This window comes from Actinia tenebrosa, unplaced genomic scaffold, assembly GCF_029948245.1.
Source record: "Actinia tenebrosa isolate PJP-AT-01 unplaced genomic scaffold, QUT_ActTen_1.0 PGA_scaffold16__25_contigs__length_10494907, whole genome shotgun sequence".
Taxonomy (NCBI): Eukaryota; Metazoa; Cnidaria; class Anthozoa; order Actiniaria; family Actiniidae; genus Actinia; species Actinia tenebrosa.
The window spans coordinates 9,243,833-9,260,994 of NW_028292576.1; the positions used below are offsets into that span (position 1 = coordinate 9,243,833).

General features: G+C 38.0%; 4 protein-coding genes across 6 annotated transcripts; 1 reads left to right on the plus strand and 3 right to left on the minus strand.

The window, feature by feature from the left end:
* Positions 1 to 354: 354 nt before the first annotated feature.
* LOC116289387 (uncharacterized) lies at positions 355 to 6,885 on the minus strand. 2 transcript variants are annotated; one of them, XM_031696285.2, is made up of 10 exons: positions 6,828 to 6,885; positions 5,671 to 5,725; positions 5,029 to 5,121; positions 4,278 to 4,658; positions 3,657 to 3,752; positions 3,136 to 3,260; positions 2,963 to 3,018; positions 2,355 to 2,500; positions 1,720 to 1,793; positions 355 to 1,151 (listed from the first exon to the last, which is right to left on the minus strand). In XM_031696285.2, exons 2-10 carry the CDS (start codon positions 5,720 to 5,722, stop codon positions 930 to 932), a joined length of 1,245 nt encoding a protein of 414 aa, XP_031552145.2. In that variant the 5' UTR covers positions 5,723 to 5,725; positions 6,828 to 6,885; the 3' UTR covers positions 355 to 929. The 2 variants fall into 2 exon arrangements, with proteins under 2 accessions (XP_031552145.2, XP_031552144.2); XM_031696284.2 differs by having other exon boundaries at positions 3,136 to 3,263.
* Positions 6,886 to 7,295: 410 nt separating this feature from the next.
* LOC116289417 (growth arrest-specific protein 2) lies at positions 7,296 to 11,996 on the plus strand. 2 transcript variants are annotated; one of them, XM_031696334.2, is made up of 5 exons: positions 7,296 to 7,399; positions 7,566 to 8,295; positions 9,347 to 9,439; positions 10,222 to 10,324; positions 10,967 to 11,996. In XM_031696334.2, the coding sequence occupies exons 2-5, from the start codon at positions 7,654 to 7,656 to the stop codon at positions 11,038 to 11,040; spliced, it is 912 nt and encodes a 303-aa protein (XP_031552194.2). In that variant the 5' UTR covers positions 7,296 to 7,399; positions 7,566 to 7,653; the 3' UTR covers positions 11,041 to 11,996. The 2 variants fall into 2 exon arrangements, with proteins under 2 accessions (XP_031552194.2, XP_031552193.2); XM_031696333.2 differs by having other exon boundaries at positions 7,296 to 8,295.
* LOC116289416 (E3 ubiquitin-protein ligase TRIM45-like) lies at positions 11,362 to 15,285 on the minus strand. The gene has a single exon (XM_031696332.2). It carries the CDS (start codon positions 14,654 to 14,656, stop codon positions 12,404 to 12,406), a length of 2,253 nt encoding a protein of 750 aa, XP_031552192.2. The 5' UTR covers positions 14,657 to 15,285; the 3' UTR covers positions 11,362 to 12,403.
* A 152-nt stretch (positions 15,286 to 15,437) lies between these two features.
* Positions 15,438 to 16,949, minus strand: LOC116289418 (small VCP/p97-interacting protein). The gene is made up of 4 exons (XM_031696335.2): positions 16,770 to 16,949; positions 16,391 to 16,441; positions 16,008 to 16,118; positions 15,438 to 15,723 (listed from the first exon to the last, which is right to left on the minus strand). Exons 1-4 carry the CDS (start codon positions 16,824 to 16,826, stop codon positions 15,709 to 15,711), a joined length of 234 nt encoding a protein of 77 aa, XP_031552195.1. The 5' UTR covers positions 16,827 to 16,949; the 3' UTR covers positions 15,438 to 15,708.
* Positions 16,950 to 17,162: the final 213 nt, after the last annotated feature.

Sequence of the window (17,162 nt, forward strand, 5' to 3'; positions counted from 1 at the left end):
TAGATTCATTTTACACGTTCAACCGCTTGATAACTGTTCATGGACTTGCGAATCATTTACCGGTTACAGTCTCACCTCTTCTGAGCATCATCGAGCTGCAGTTTGTATTAAAAAAGCTTTGTATATATATGCTTTTTTGATATGAAAAGTTTCCCATGAATGCTCAGTGACCTCAGCTTTCTAGGTTTTTGGTAACTAACTTCATTGAAATAAGTGTATATAGATACGTTTACGGAAAGATACAGTACAGCTACGGCTTGGCGTATCGTTCATCTCCCACTCATAAGAAAACCGCTGTACTGAAATAACGACACGGTCACGGAACGAAGGGCATTTTCATGGAACCAATCACAGTGAGGAAGACAAATGTGTTTAATTTTTCCCCTGTAACTATATTTACATCTTAGATGAATTTTCATTTTCCTCGTTACGACACTAAAGCATGGAACCAATATATCGCTAAAATGTACTACACTAAAAAGCCAGTTCAAAGTTTAAGAATCGTTTCCAGTGCGCACGCGATTTTATCCCGAATTTCTCACCTTTTGTTTAAACCTTCTTTTGCTCTTAATTAAACAAAAGAAGGTGATAAATTCGGGATAAAATCGCATAGGCACTGGAAACGATTCTTAAACTATGAACTGGCTTATTTTAGAACCAGAGTAGATTCCAATATCCCGACTCCTTGCGTTCCAGATTACTCGTGTCTTTTTTAAGCGCCTAATTTCAAACCCATGGGATTCCGAATTCTTGATTTGAATGTATTTGGCCGCTAATTAATTAGGAATTCGATAATCAGTTAACAGAAATAGAATACAATTTCTGACACCTTGAACCGTACTTAAAGACTGAACAGAAATTACGCCCTTCATCACGCTAGTCCGGAGAAATATATTACTTATGATTATTTATTATTTATTAAAAGTACTTTATTTCTTTCCCATCATGCAGCACGAGGGAGGACAGGCAGGCGGGCAGGAGTACTGTGTTGCTGGGGGCTGACACATCTGTGGGCACGAGCTGTACGAGGGCTGCGCAGCCATCTGGGGGTAGGCAGGCGGTTGGGCTGGAGCAGCGGCCTGCATTGCTTGAGCAGGGTTAATCATCAGGGTAGCGCAGTAACCTGTTGGGCACTGGCTTTGATTCATGAGCTGAATCAAGCAAAAACAGTGTCAATAAACCCCTCTAACTTGGAAGCGTAATGTTTTTGCCATTTCAGACCACGTGTCAGTTCCCTAGAGTATCATTTCTTTGTTTAACGGTTGCACAAACAAAGAATCCAATTCTCAAGAGAATTGCATATGGTCTGAAATGGGGAAAAGCAGTAGTGTAGATTCTTAATATTCACTACATTATTTCATACTTTAGTCTAAATTTTCAAGAAACCTGCCAATGGGAAAAGAAAGACTGTGCTAGAATAGGCCCTTTGCAGTTAACGGTCACGTGTCTGTACTGGTGAGCAAAATTTTTGTTTTTATATTAAATTGGTGATTCTTTTTAGCTACTTGTAAAGAACTGAATGAAAACATGTGTATCCAGTGTGTTACGAAATGCAGTTTTATTACGATCTCTCGAAACCGGTTGTAGAAAGTTTGTTTGCAGTCCAGTAAATTTTACCCATGGGAATCAAGATGTTCATTCATTTGCTCTCAGTGAATTAATCAGCACGTGATTGCTTAGCTGCAAAGGGCCTATTGTGATTTTGTTCTCAGTACCTACCTTGACTCCCGGTGCTAGAGACTTGCAAGGTTTGCATCCAGTTTTACTAGCAGCTGCAGAGCTAGGCTTTCCTCCTGGATGAGAAAAACATTTGAAATTATATCGAAAAAAGTTCATGCTTCTACGTATCATGACCACAGGAACCTCATGAATATCATTATAGCTAGCGTGAGCTGCGATGATACTTTGCGGGGGAAAACGTATTAACATGTCAACCCCTAGAATGTGACGTCTCGATTTGGAGGACAAAACAAAAGAATTTCAATCTCCTGAGAATTGGAAACCTCTTGTAATGTCCTCAAAATAGCCCGCTTCCGAGATACGCTTCGCTTGTCAAGTACAAAGGTTTCAGTTGGAGACTCAGTGCTAGATTCAACTTATTCTTTTCTCTTGTCGTGAAAGACTGAGCATTTAGTTCGGAGCCTCATACTGAAACCTTTGTACTTGACAAGCCAAGCGTATCTCTGAAGTGGGCTATTGAGCTGCATTCTGACGGGGTCTATTGGATGCATTTAAGTTTATCGCAGTAGGTAGTTACCCTAGAACCTCGAGAAACGGTTTTAATTATTTCAACGAATGGAAATATTAATCTCAAAAAGAGTACAAGTTATGTGACAGTTGCTATGGTGACATACCTTTGACGTTGTACACTTTAACGGGAGTTTTTTGCACAGGAAGCCCATTGAAGTATCCACTCTTGATGGCGTTCTTAATGCGCTGTATTGCGTTTTTAACAGAGGGTACAAACCGGAGGAAGAAATCTACCACCAAGCTGCCGCTCCTAACAAACAATACATGAAGATAGAATCAACCTTTTTTAAATAAAATTAGCTCAGGAATCAAATTGTTTGTTTAGAACAGAAACATAAATATATTCCAATATTTCCCTTCACCGAGTTCCCTGCACCATCTTGAAAGGTAGCCGTGCCTTTGCATCGAAACAAGACGAACGGTGAGATTGCAATGATAGAGACATGTAAATAATTGTCCAAGGTGTTAAAAAAAAGGTCTCTATCATTGCAAGCTCACGGTTCGTCTCGCTTCGATGCAAAGGCACGGCTACCTTTTAAGATGGCGCAGGGAACTGTGAAGGGGACTATTGCCCATTAGTATATATACACATAGGTGATTATTGAAAATCTCGCGCGCGGATTGGTCGAGAAACTCACACTGTCACACGATAATCACCTCCAGCGATAATCCAATATATAAGCCCTCTTTACCTTGGGCATAATTGACTTACTTTAGGCTTTTGATTTGACATTGAAGCATTTCGCCTCTCTTGAAAACACCCCTCATCTGAAAGACGAATAAAGATACCATTAATAAATGCATAAATTTTATACAAGCTATGCAAAACTTTCATCGATTTTGCACACCCTCCCTTCCACCCTGCGGAGGTATATTGCTACATACCGCGTTGCACATGCGTTGTTTGAGAGAAACTGCCGCACGGCTTGAACTTTGTGACAAAGCAGGATAAAAGCGATAGGTTGGAAAACGAAGGACCACGTTGAAGCTAAGAGTCTTTGACCCACCTGCTGCTGAATAAATTAGAACAGCTATTATAATATATGCATTGTTCAGTTGGATAGTTTAATAGGACAAAAAAAATGTACCAATAATGATCCTATAAGGGGAGGAGAGTTCCCTAGGAAGGGGTGCTGGGACAAATGAAGCATTTTTCACTAGAAGGGAGGGGAGGGATAGATAGAAAAACCATTCAAGAGAACACGCGCTTTACATTGGGACATTGGGTAGGAAAGGGTCAAAAAGACTTTTGAAGGGAGGAAATTTCAAACAAAAACAGTCTCAGGGGAGGGGTACGTGGCTAAACGGAATAGGTTTAAATGCAACGGAGAACGAAAATATTCATAATATGCAACCGTGTGATGGATACCAAGCGATAGCACTACCAGCTTACGCTTGCAACTCACCGGCGCTTGAAGAACCACCTTTTGAGGATCCTGTTGGAGTACCGGCGATAGTTGGTCGAGCTGATGAAGATCCTGGTCTTGAGCCGGCTCTACCACCTCAAAACAAGTCAAAAAAGCTTAGCTTGCCGCAGTTGGTTCAGGTCATAAATCTAGGTCCACTGTTATAGACCTCTTGCATGCGACGTCAAAGCAGCTACATCTGGGGGGACAAAACAAGAGATTTCCAATCTCCTGAGAATTGGAACCTATTGTTTTGTTCCCTAGATTGAGCTGCATTCCAAAGTACTGCAAAGGCCGGGTCTATATTGGTCAGATTCAATCCCACATAGATAAGGCCTTCATTGTTGACTACTCTCAAGGGCTCAACGTTTCTTGGATCTCCATCACTAGCAAGACTATTTTGTTCTAAGATTCTATAGACACCTTGTAGCACGGAGGACATAACACTGGGTTTCTAATTCTCAGTAGAATGAAATTCTTTTGTCTTGTCCTTTAAATCTTTTGACGTCACAAGAAAAGGGTATATATATATATGGTCTTTATCCGTATCCGTATCCGTAGATATTTCCAAAAAGGGAACAATTTTTTATATCTATATATATTTTAATTTTTTCCTATTACCTGCTGCAGAAACAGGCCTTCTTCCTCCAGCTGCTGAAGAACCAGGCTTTTTCCTACCAACTGCTGAGGAGCCAGCTCTTCTACCACCAGCTGCTGAGGAGCCAGGCCTTCTACCACTTAACGATGAACCACTTCTACCTCCAGCAGATTTTGCTCCAGGGACTTTAGCCAAATGAGCTGCTGAACGCGAGGCGGCTGCAGATGCCATGTGTGCCGCCAACTTGGAATGTTTTCCCGCCAAAGCCGCTGCCTTTGCCGCCTGTTGAGCAGCTTGCAGGGCTTGAGCTGCGTATTTCCTGGCTTGTACTACTGCTTTGGCTGCTGCCAATGAATGTTCTGCCGCTGATATCGCTTTTGTGATAGGAGTGTCTAATTGGTTATCTGGTATGGACATTAAAATAACTAATATTAGGATAATATTAGGATAATCAACAAGAGAATTGAAATATTAGTGCTGATTAAAAATGTTCGAGACAGAAATGACCCGAGCATGAACAGACTCAACAGCTTTTGCTGCTTGTGACTTTAAAAGCATGCACTATCTTCGACGCTTGCTCCATCTCTTCCCCAAAGCCTGTTAACAAAGAGAAACGCAGACACCGTGGACGACACTTGTTGTCCGTGACTTTCCGAGCATGCGCAATATATGACACTCGTTGTCCGTGACTTTCCGAGCATGCGCAATATATGACACTCGTTGTTCGTGACTTTCCGAGCATGCGCAGTCTTAAACACTTGCAGATCAACATACCTTTTCTATTCCAGTAATCCAGGTCTCTGTAAAGATCCTCTTCGCCATAGTCACTGAGGGATTCATGATCACCCCATGCATGTCTGCCGTAACCTGGACACAAAAACAGTTCCATGGTATGCACATATATATGTAATCAAAATAATATTGTGAACACTATCTGATTGTTTGCAACACAAATGTGCACACAGATAAGAAAGAGAGATCATTTTGCACTGGCTACGATAGCATTTTTAAATTTTAACTCGTGAAACAACATAGAAAATGGCTCGGGTACACAGTCGTGCGTAATGTTGTGCGTGAACGTGAATCGTGATGAAGTGGACACGCGGTGCAATTGATCGTCGTTGATCGCAACGTTGCGCGCGGCATTTACATAATAGACTCTTTACAATAGGCATAATATTTTCCCTTTTCAGACCACGTGTCATTCCCTTGAGAATAAGATTCTTTGCTTGAGTGGTATCCATATTAATGTGTCTTCTCATGTGCGACCGTTAAACAAAGAAATGATACTCTAGGAAATGACACATGGTCTGAAATAGGAAAACATTGTCCGTGTGCTGGCAACCAGCACCTCAGTATTTCAAGTGTTCATTTTCATTTTAAACCAATGCGTCAGGTTTTTAACAATGACCTTACCATTCACGATTCCTTGCGCGGCCGCAAGCAACACAAAACTCGTGATCCACATGTTCTGAAACGTGTCAAGAAATAATGACATTAAAGAATGGCCAAGACAAGTGGGTATATTGACCTGTACCCATCTCTCCTTGCGCTCCTGTGGGATGATGCACACGCCGGCGTGGCACGAGGAGGGAAAGAATTGTATTTTCTCAGCAGCATAATGATTAGTACACACAAAGCAAATTCAGCATGCAGAAAGATTATAAAAATATTCAAGTGCATTCTTATCAGTCTGGGCTTTCGATTGGTTAAATAAGAGTCTGTATTGTTCACGATTCAAGGCACCAGAAATATTTTTTATATTCTACAAAGTGATTGCGCTTAAGAACGACTTTGGAGCATGCAGAGCTAGTTGTGAGTGCGGGGGCTATTCTGTTGATCCGGGGTAAAGCCTCTCCCTACAACCCCTGAAAATTTGGGGGCAAAAGAATGCAGGTTTTTGATCGGTTAGAATTACGTGGTCGTAAAATGATCGTAAGACTGTGCGAAGTACGCCACACGTAAACACGCTGAATGACAACCTTTGTCATACAAATATTAACTGTAAATAAGCCTGAAGCGAGATGACGTTTTACCCCCGTCTCTAGACAATAATCCTTTTCACATTGCTTTTGATCTTTAATTATGACTATTATGGTATAGGGTCGGGGGTAAAACGTCATCTCGCTTCAGGCTTATTCAGCGAGCGTATAACTTACTAGTCCAACGTAATAATATTCACTGCTTAATATATTACCAAAATTGTCTCGGTACTGAAACTCATAAACATTGTTCAGAAATAAGACATGGTTTTCATTGTTATCTCATGTGGATCAATGAATAAAAAGTAACAAAATAAGATAAATAACGAACGGGAATCAAAAACCCACAATGATAGTTAAAAAGCAGAAATGTAAAATGAAAAGAAAAATAGGTTAAAAACCCTGGGAAAACAAAAAAATTTGGAAGTTTAAGTTAGTATTTGTATGACTTCGTAAATGGTATAGCATTTAACCCACTTAAACCTTGATTTTTACGCGCTGTGACAAACTAGTAATAAAAACAATAATAACAAAAGAAAGAGGAAACTTTACGTTCATAAATTACTGTAAAGAATTATATATAAATCTTACCTTTGATGTGTTGAATCGACGAAAAGTTGAACTCTTTATTTTTGTTTTTTAATGGAGGCACCGGTTGGATATTTTGATTTTAGATAAATAAAAAAAAAGTTCTCCAGTCATAGGCTTATGAATTACCCTAAAAATATGTAAACATTAAAAAATGTTTTAAAATCTACGTTATTTTGGGAAGAAGAGACCATGGATTGGATAAGACAAGGAAACGTGAAATATTTAGAAAAATAAAATTTACACTCTAGTTTGTATTTTAAAATTTGCTCAACGAAGTGGTTCATATAATTCGAAGATGCAAAAGATATCGTAAGAAACATTTGCTAAATAAATTTTGGATAATTATCAAATATTTCTAATTAAAAATACAGTAATTAATTTTTTAACCTACCCCTCTCCCCCTTAGTAAGTATTTGGCTGATCGCCTGCAATAATCGTAGGTCAGTGGTATTCAAAATAAATCTAGTTTCTACATTTGCGTGAAAATATTCACATTTGTAGAATAAATTGCAGTTTTTATCAACTTTATCGCCTTGTCAGGCTCTCAAAAGACAAGATTACGCAGTTTAGAGGTTGGTCTTTTGTCTGTAAGGATTTGGGCTTCCGTCACGTATTAATTCCGTGACTTTTGTTTTGTCAAAAGTTTTGGTTTCGTCAAATCGACGCGAACAAAGTTGATAAACAAACTTTTTCACCGCAAAAAGGTTCTCAAACAGGTGTAATTTTTATTATTTTAAGTGGTTAGTCACGGGGACTTTGCGGTTTAGAAGAAGAAGTGCATCGTCCTTGATGAAAAAGTTAATTTATTTTGAAAATCGAGCCGAAGATGAGCACGCAAACTGCAAATGAAAATGGAGAAATGTCAAAGAAGACCGAGAAGGAAAATATTGAACCCAGTGATGAGAATGACGAGTTGGAAGCTGCTGAAAAAAATGCCTGTGATCGATTCTACAATGACTTAGATCCTTTAAAAGAAGACCTTGCAGAATGGCTGTCAAGAGTACTTGAAGTGGACATCAAACCAGACAAGCTACTGAGTTATTTGGACGATGGAATTTTACCCTGCAAACTTGCACAAATCGTGCAAAAAGCTGAAGTTTGGGTGGAAACCGGAAAAAAATTTAAAGGCCCAAATCTTCCTGTATTTTCAATGAAGTACCACAAGAATGCCAAACCACAGACGTTCTTTGCCAGGGATAACACTGCACATTTTTTAAAGTGGTGTAAAGAGATAGGTGTACAAGATTCTGTCATGTTTGAATCGGATGGTCTTGTACTTCACAAACAACCGCGAGAGGTGGTTTTATGTCTTTTGGATGTGGCGAGAATCGCTGCTGGAGTTGGCATTGAACCTCCAAATTTGATCAAACTAGAAAAAGAGATCGATCAAGAAATAGCTGAAGACGAGAAAAAAATCGTAAAACCCAAAGAGAAAAAATCTCCCAAAGCTTTGAGTGTGGAATCCGAGGTAAGCATGCACAACCCTCAAGTGAGCAGTTAGTTTACGATTTTTAATATTTTTTGCAATAAAAATTTAAAATATCAAGCTTATAATACATCAAAAAAGATCTCACGGTCTGGGTAAAATATTTGGAAAAAAAATAGAAAAAAGTGAAATACTTAAAAACATATTTCGTATTCACTATGAATTTCATATTTTTGTTTTTGTTGTTAAAAGAGAAATATTGGATATGCGATCATTATCCGTTATATATATCGAGAAGTCATAACAATGCCTTATACATAATTTAGTACTAATTACATCTTAATCTAGAAAATACTATCATTAATAGATCTGAGTAGACGTTGAGTAGTTAATAATGCATTACTTTCTAAGAGGTGTGATTTTTTTCTCTTACAATATATTTTTGTGCTGGGTTGATATACTTTATTTACATCCTATTATACGAAACTATGGTATCAAATGCTATTCCAATATGTACACCTAGAACTATCATTTTAGTGCTTTTTTAGGCTGGAAATTAAAGCATTTTTCATCAACTATACCCCATAGTTATCCTACCATTTATTTTTTAAATCTTGAACTAGCATTTTTTTAAATTAAATTGTTTCTTTAGAAATGTTGCTGTTTCATTTTATCGTTTCACCTTCTTTTTGCAACATCTTGATGTACTATATTATAAATTGTAGTTCAAAGAAAAATAAGATAAGACTACAAGAAGCTTGAGGTATATGAAATATGTAGAAGTTCTTTTAGTGTTTTTTATTTTATTTTATCTGTTCAATTTATTCTATAATTTTCTATTAGGCTTGATATCTCAGCATAATTAATTAATCTAGCTTTCATCTGCAAGTAACATCATTCTTGGATATGCTAAAATCCTATTTTGAGTAGGATATATGGTTCATTTATAAATATTACTTATGAATTTATACATCAAAATCGAAAGGTTCAAGAGTCGAGGTTGGAGTTACTGCACATAGCAAAATTGTAGTTTATCATGCACTGCCACTCCAACCTGAGCAGAACTATAACTGTGTGTTGATTTCATTCAAAGGTTGCAAGATTAGCAGCAAAGTACAACGTTAGCATACAGAGGATCAAAGAAGGACGTTATGTGGTTGAAGGAAAAATTAACATATTTGTTAGGGTAAGCAGGGATCGATTGGAGTTGCAACTTTGTTGTCTCTTGTTGTCTTACCCCTCTTATATAAAACCAGTCCAGACATCAATTTTGTTGAATGTTAAACCAACCTCTGGGCTGATCTAAGTCAGGGCATGGCTAACTCACAGATTGAACCCTGGAACAACCTCTGGGCTGATCTAAGTCAGGGCATGGCTAACTCACTGAAATGTGGACCTCTCTTATATGCTCACTGGAACTATATGTTTTTCCCCACGTAGCCTTAAATTCAAGCTCTTTGGGATCGGGTTACCATCAAATTTTATCGAATCCTGAAACAATTAACCTCTGGGCTGGTCCGAGTCAGGGCAAGGCTCACTCACAGATCAAACCTTGAAACAACCTCTCAGCTGATCTAATTTAGGGCACAGCTAAATCACAGTTAGAACCCTGAAACAACCTCTGGGCTGATCAAAGTCAGGGCACGGCTAACTCACAGCTCAAATCCTGAAACAACCTCTGGGCTGGTCAAAGTCAGGGAATGGCTCACTCACAAATAGAATTGGAATTTATGATGTTGGGTTTCATGTAGGATAGAAAACTGAAGATTCTGGAGGAAAAAGCCATTGAATCAAAGAAGAGACCTTGGGAGATTATGTATTTTTTCTACCAATGCTAAATTGAATTGTTTATCTGTTACCTAAGAAGGGACACAGTTTTGGGAGAGAAGAGAACATCTCAAATCTATGTCCCCTGTTTAACTATACCCTGTCTGGTGATATAATTAACATACCATACTATCTCTCTAGATCCTGCGTAACCATGTTATGGTCCGTGTCGGCGGTGGATGGGACACCCTTGAGCACTTCATCAGCAGACATGATCCTAACAAAATTGGCAAGATTCTTACATGTAAGCAAATCAACTACATTAAAACTAAAATTATTATTATTATTACTATTATTATTATTGTTGTTAAAATTATTTAAACTAGAATTATGTACACTTCTTATATACACCATAAACTCTTTCATCATTATTGATATAGGGAGTAGGGTCTCTTTTACAGCACATTTCATGTTGAGTGGAGTCGAGCCATCAGGGAATATTCATGGCTCACAATTGGAAATGCACTCAACCCATCATAAATTTGATTGACGGAAGCAAAAACACCAACTTCTGGAGCTAGTTGGTAGCAGAAACATGAAAAAAGCCTTAATTAACCCTCTTGAGTTGTTCTTAACATGTACTTTTTTACTTCTATTCTTTTCACTGCTACACGCTGATCGAGACAACAGAGTTGCAACAGGAAAATAGGGTATACTGCTGCCAATCAGGGAATATAAAAGTACCAACCAATTTGATTGATGAAAGTGTATTGCCCAATTTCCCTGTCATGACTGTTGTCTCAATCAGCACGTAGCAATGAAAAGAGTGGTAATACACTGCCTTTTTTGATTTTTTTTTTTTTGAAATTTGTTGAAAAATAGAAACCTTTCAATTCATAACTCATTATCAATCATTGATCTTGAGATGTTGTATTTTGATTGACAGCTACAGCAGGGACATGCCCATCTCATCACCATGGCGATCTTCAATCAAAAGGTGCCGCACATTCATCAACATAGTTCTTCAAATTAAATGTGTAGAAGGCATAAATTATACAAAATAAGTAGAAAACAGTACAACATATTTTTTGTACATTGAACTTTTTATTGACACAGTAATTCACATGCACGTTAGTAATTCAAATGTTCACAAAATTTGCTCCTCGTGACTAAAAATATTTGCATTCAAGCATCTTTTTGTTCCCATTGGAACATTATTTAAAGGACAAAAATATAAACTCTAGTGTTTTGGAGGTTGAAAAAAAATGTTCTTAATATTATTTTTCATTTTCCAACTTGAGCTTCATTGGGAACTATTATAAAAAGAAGGTATTCAAGGTATTCAGAAAATTGAATTTAATACCAATGACACTTTCCTTTGCTCAAATCTTACATATTAGTTCTTCAGGAAAATTGATAAATTATTCAAATCAATTTGCAGAAAATTAGATTTATGGTGTGAATCAAATTATGATCATTTACCACTGTTTGAATAGTTGTGCACTAATTGAGTCAAAACTTGGGATAGGTAAATGTGCAGTAGACTACTGTCAATCAAATTGGGAGTACAGACATGGGAACCATGGAAAGGTATATGAATCTGGAAAAATGTGTTTGCTTGACAGAAGTCTATAGACCCATTGTATGTGAGGTCAAAGCAGCTCAATTTGGAGGACAAAACAAAAGTATTTCAATCTCATTATGAGAATTGGAAACTTATTGTCATATCCTCCATTGCTCATTTACCTGACGCATCTTGGTAATACATACCATATTTACACATATTAACAGAATGAATCCTTAGTATCCATAACTTAAAAAGTGATTCTAAAGTGTTACACATTGAATTGTGATATTTAATACTTACTAGTTATTGACAAAGAATAACTATTTTTGCATCATATATAGCAGTGTGTTCAACTTTATAAACAACAATTCATTGATATTTATTTAATAAATTTGAGTGAATAGCCTCAGACCTCTGTTTTCAGTTCTGTCTTTTATGCAACCATTTTTTAGAGTGAATTAGGGCTTAGGCGGGAACAACGCTTAGCTAAAAAGGTATCCAAGGATGGCGTAGCAGTGCACTCGGCTCTCATCTCTGGGGATGCGGGTTCAATTCCTGGGCTTGGCATTACATGTGAGAAGAGTTTGTTAGATATCTAGCTTGATTTAGCCAAGGGTGATGGCTTTTTCTTTTCTCTGGTTTTCCTTCCTCCACAATACCATGCATGCTAAAAAAATTCAAATTCAAATTCCATTTGTGAGTTAATTAGCCATGTTCCTGACTACGATTAGCTCGGAGGTTGTTTTTCATAGGAATCAATAAACTATGAAGGTGAATTTGAAATGAAAATAGATCTAAACCTGGCTGAATAAGTGTCTACTGCCATACATGTATCCTACGACCATGACATTCTAAGACATATACATGCCCCTTCGCATTCACGGCAACATCATTAGGATTGATCATCTCACCGATACCACTACCTTTAGTACCAAACGACCTAACATAACTCCCCTCTTGAGTAAACAACTCAATACAATTATTGACACAATTGCAGACAACGATCATATCTGAGCCAAAAACTGATAGGCCGCATACATAAATTGATTCGTTCTCATCGCCAAATTTATACAAGAATTCTCCATTTTTGCTGAAAACAGAGACCTTACTTCTCAAGTAGAATGTAATGAAATATTTTCCATTGCCATAAGCTATAAATACAGGGATTTCATGTTTACTGCTACTTGTAAACTTGTGAATTAATTGTCCATCTTGGCTGAGTATTTGTATCTGTGGTGTTCGTGGATCAGTTCCATCACAACAGACGGCAATGTGATCATCATCAGTAAGGCACATGCCACGTGGTAAAAGCCCCTTTGATTCATACAGCAATCTTTGGTACTTGCCGTTCACATCAAACTCTTGTATTCTTCCCATATCATCAGGTTGGTCGCTGACAAAGATCTTTCCTTGGCAAAAAGTAATCCCACATGGATTAGACAGCAAGCCTTCACTCTTTCCTTTCTTTCCAAATTGCAGCAAAAAGTTGCCTTCAGCATCAAAGAGTACAACACAGTGGTTATCACAGTCAACAACTGCAATGTCTCCTGTGTTGTTTAGTGCCAGTGACCAAGGGATACTAAGCCCATCTTTTCTTTTTCCAGATCCTTCCTTTCCGAAGACTTTGATCGAATGGAACTCTCTATCAGCAGCAAAGGTGTCGATTGCCTGAGGGGAATTCTTGATTGGCTGACCACCAATGGTGGCACTAATTTGATACGGACCAGGTTTTCCAGCTTTGTACCTCACCACTAATTTCTGGCCCTCATCTTTGGCTTCATATTTAACTTTGTTACCCTCACAGTCTTTGATTGTGATGCTGATCATTTTACTGCGTGTTGTGTGACACACATCACAATTTGAATGAACGATTTCAAATTTGTTCACAAAGCCACATCGAATTTCCTCCAGCGATTCTGTATTGATAGAATAGTTTGATGGGTCTATCACACATTCCACGATCTTTCCGATTTCTTGTAAGGATTGCACGACTTCAGGGTTTGTCACGTACTCCACTGTCACGTTTCGTTTAATAGGCTGTTGGGATAAAACGAAAGGCTTTTCTAGGAACGTCTGGCACCTCTGAATCAGTGCTTCTTGACTTTCCAAAATCTCGTATGCAACTTGTCTACCGCGAATCTTTTGAGCATAATCTTGAAACTCAATAAAACACTTTAACTCAGCTTCTATCTCGTCCAGTTCGTTCTGATTGCCTGTCTTTTGCTCCATTTGTTTGTCGCCTAAAGCTTTTATCATCGCCGCTTCGTGACCTCTAATATCATTAATCAACACGTTCGCCCATTGGTGAATGTCATTCTTCGCATTTCCAATCTCTCTCAAAACTCGCTTGATGTTTTTCTTGGAGGATTCTATATCTTCCTTGTATTTAGCCATCAGCTGTGTTAGTAGCTCGAGTTTGCTTTCTAAAAGCTTATCAGCCCTTCCTGCCGCTTCCTCGATGCTTGACTTGACGTGATCAGTATGGCTCAAAATAGCACATTTTTGACAAATGGATACTTCACAATCTTCACAAAAAAACTTCAACTTTTCTGTCTCGTGATATTTCTCTTTGCATACTCCTTGGTTTTTAAGATATTTTTCAACATTTTCTCTCTTGAATTGATCCAGCATTTTAACCTCGTGTCGATCGCGTATTTCTTTCAACAAATTGTGTGCCTTGACGCAAGTCTCGCATATCACGCCATTACACTGGAAACAAAAGGCAACAACGACTGTTGCTTCCTCACAACTTACGCATTTGAGTCTTAGGTGTTCTTCGTCCGACTCGCTTTTCATGGCTTGAAAGATTTTTAGAAGAGCGCTCAGGTAAAAAGACGGACGTAGATTTTCTACCTTGTCTTGAGGGAGATGAATGTCTGCTCTGCAATGGGGACAAGTTGGAAGACCTTTTTCTTTACTTTCTTCCACACACCACGATCGAATACAGGCAGTACAATAGGTATGAAGACAAGGAAGAGTTCTGGGATCTCGAAATATCTCATCACAAATGGAACAAGTTAGTTCCTTTTCAAACTGCTCCAATAAATCTTTGGAAGAAGACGCAGCCATGATGGTTTTGTTTAGACTCACCCTCCTATTATAATTCTGAGAAAGTTTATTGTTTCCTATTAAAGCGGAAGTCGTATGATCATCCGTCAGCCACGTGCTTGACTTTTCCGCTTTCCGCTTTCGTATCTCTATAAACCTAGGACACTTTTACTCTGATAATCACAAAAATGAGTCCAAAGCTGCCTTTATCGGTATGACGGCCAATGGTGCGGTGCATTAGAATATCGCTTTCAGCCCAGTTATTTTACTTGTTGCATAAAAAACTTGAAAATTATAAAGGTATTTCCAATAGACTACTTGCATCTATTATGTTTTCAGAAAATGTATACTTTTATGGATGAATTTTGTAAAGCGTGTACGAAATTTTGGTTTTCACATCTCCAAGAATGAGTGCTGACATGATGATTGATAAGAGGGACTATTCATTTTTTACTGGGGGGAGAGGGGTGGGGGGAAGTGGGTTACTGGAGGGATTGCGAGGGTCATTAAAAATTAAGGGTCGCAAGGCGGGGCCAAACAACGAAAAAACCTAAGTCGCACAGCAAGCTCTTACTATAAATAGCATAATAACAAGGGAGGGACCAATCTTTTATGCAGAGAGGATGTCAGTTTCAGTATGGGAACACTTCCCCCCCCCCCCCCCCCTGATAAAAAATGAATGGTTCCTAAGCCAATCTCAGCTGTTCAGACAGTAGAGTAAGATGTTACCCCACAGGGGAGGACTAAGCAACTAAAATTGAAGTAAAGAGGAAGTGAATATTAGGTAAAAACTAGAATTACCTTACTTTTGCAGTTTTGATTTATTGTCCACAGTATTCAGATGCATTTGGTTTACTTAGCTTCTAATTTATGACAAAATAATGTGAAACTTAGAATTATTTTGAAAGATTAAAATGAGATAGAAGCTAATAAAATAATTTAAGATGATATTTACAAGTGACTTAATGCAGAATTATTTAATGTATCTACCTGGAATTTTACTATATATACATGATTCAGTTTGACTGTGCCAACACAAGATTGCCCTTGGTTTTTGGTAATAAGTTGTAGTATCATCCAACTGTCCACTGAAAAAGAAAACATTTTTTATTCAAAGAAAGAAATTGCTTTTCCAGGGATGGATCTAAGGGAGGGGTGCAGGGGGTACACACCCCTTAGCCTGCTTGGCAGTGCTTTGAAGAGGGGAGAGGAGAGAGGCCTGGGGAGGGGGAGGGGAAGGGGAGGGGGACTGGGAGTAGTGAGAGGGAATTCTTTGTCAGAGAAAAGATCAAGGACTAACAACAACAAGCTCTCTGTTTATTGTTATTATTAGTCATTTCTTTTATTTTTCTCCCCGTTTATTTAGACTTACCTTTAATCCTCCCTCCCCCTGTCCTTGAGTCAAAGCTGTTTTTTCGGCATCTTCTCTTTTCTTTTGCTGTCGTTTGAGTCGTTCTGGATCCTTCACACCTCTGGCATCTGACTAGTATAAAACAAGAAATTTAAAGCATGGCTTTTTCTATTCTTTGAAATATACCCATTGCAACAACAGGTCATGTGACACATGATTCAAAATGAGCATCAAAAATGGAAAGAGCAACTAGATATTAGTAAGCAGGCAAAGTTTCAGCTTACAACATGTAACAAAGGAGAAATGGCACTAATACAATCATCGAATATTTTATAAAGATTTGTAGATAGGGAAAAATGTGCTGGTTGACAAGCTTTCGCGGACAGTAATAAATCTCAACATACTTCCTTCTGTCTTTGCTCTGCTGCCCTTATTTGCTGTTGTCTTCTTATTTCCTTTAAATAAAAAAGAATTAATTGAAAGTTCTTCTGACCTTCGAGAATAAAATAATTTTTTCTCCCTCCATAGGGCTGAGCGGCAGGCTGGTTGGGGAGAAAAATAGCAGGTGTTTTTATCCCCGAACTACAGCCATAATGAAGGGCAGCAAAAGATTTCTGCTAGCAGGGTAAAGTTTTTCATTACAGCCTCTAGAATTATGCTCCAGCTTTCGGAATATGAAATAAGCGTGTTAGGAATGGCATTCGAAATATCGAGTCTATATTTTAAAAAAGAGCAGCTTTTGAATCAAATATGGACTCGTCATTGTATTGCTATATATCTCACCGGGTCTGGAGTCGTATCGGGTTCTTGTGGACTTAAACAATCATAACAGTTCCCCATAGTTTACACACATCCCAAAGTTTCGTTTGAACGTCAGGAAAACTGGAAAAGAAAGGAGAAAAGACACCAAATAGAAACCTTCCTTCGAATTATTTTGCACCTCATAAGGTAGAAACGCCATGTGTTTTAACATTTTATATTTTGCAATACCATAATACAATCTTTAGTACCTACATGACGTTCTAGTGTGGATCTCGAACCAGGCCCTCTCGGTTATTTTCCCAATTTTTCATTTTCCAGATTTTTCCTTCAAGGAATCGAAAAACCATACTATAAACTTTAATATTTAATATGGATAAATAAAACTTACTCACAAGTAAAAAATAGATCACTTTA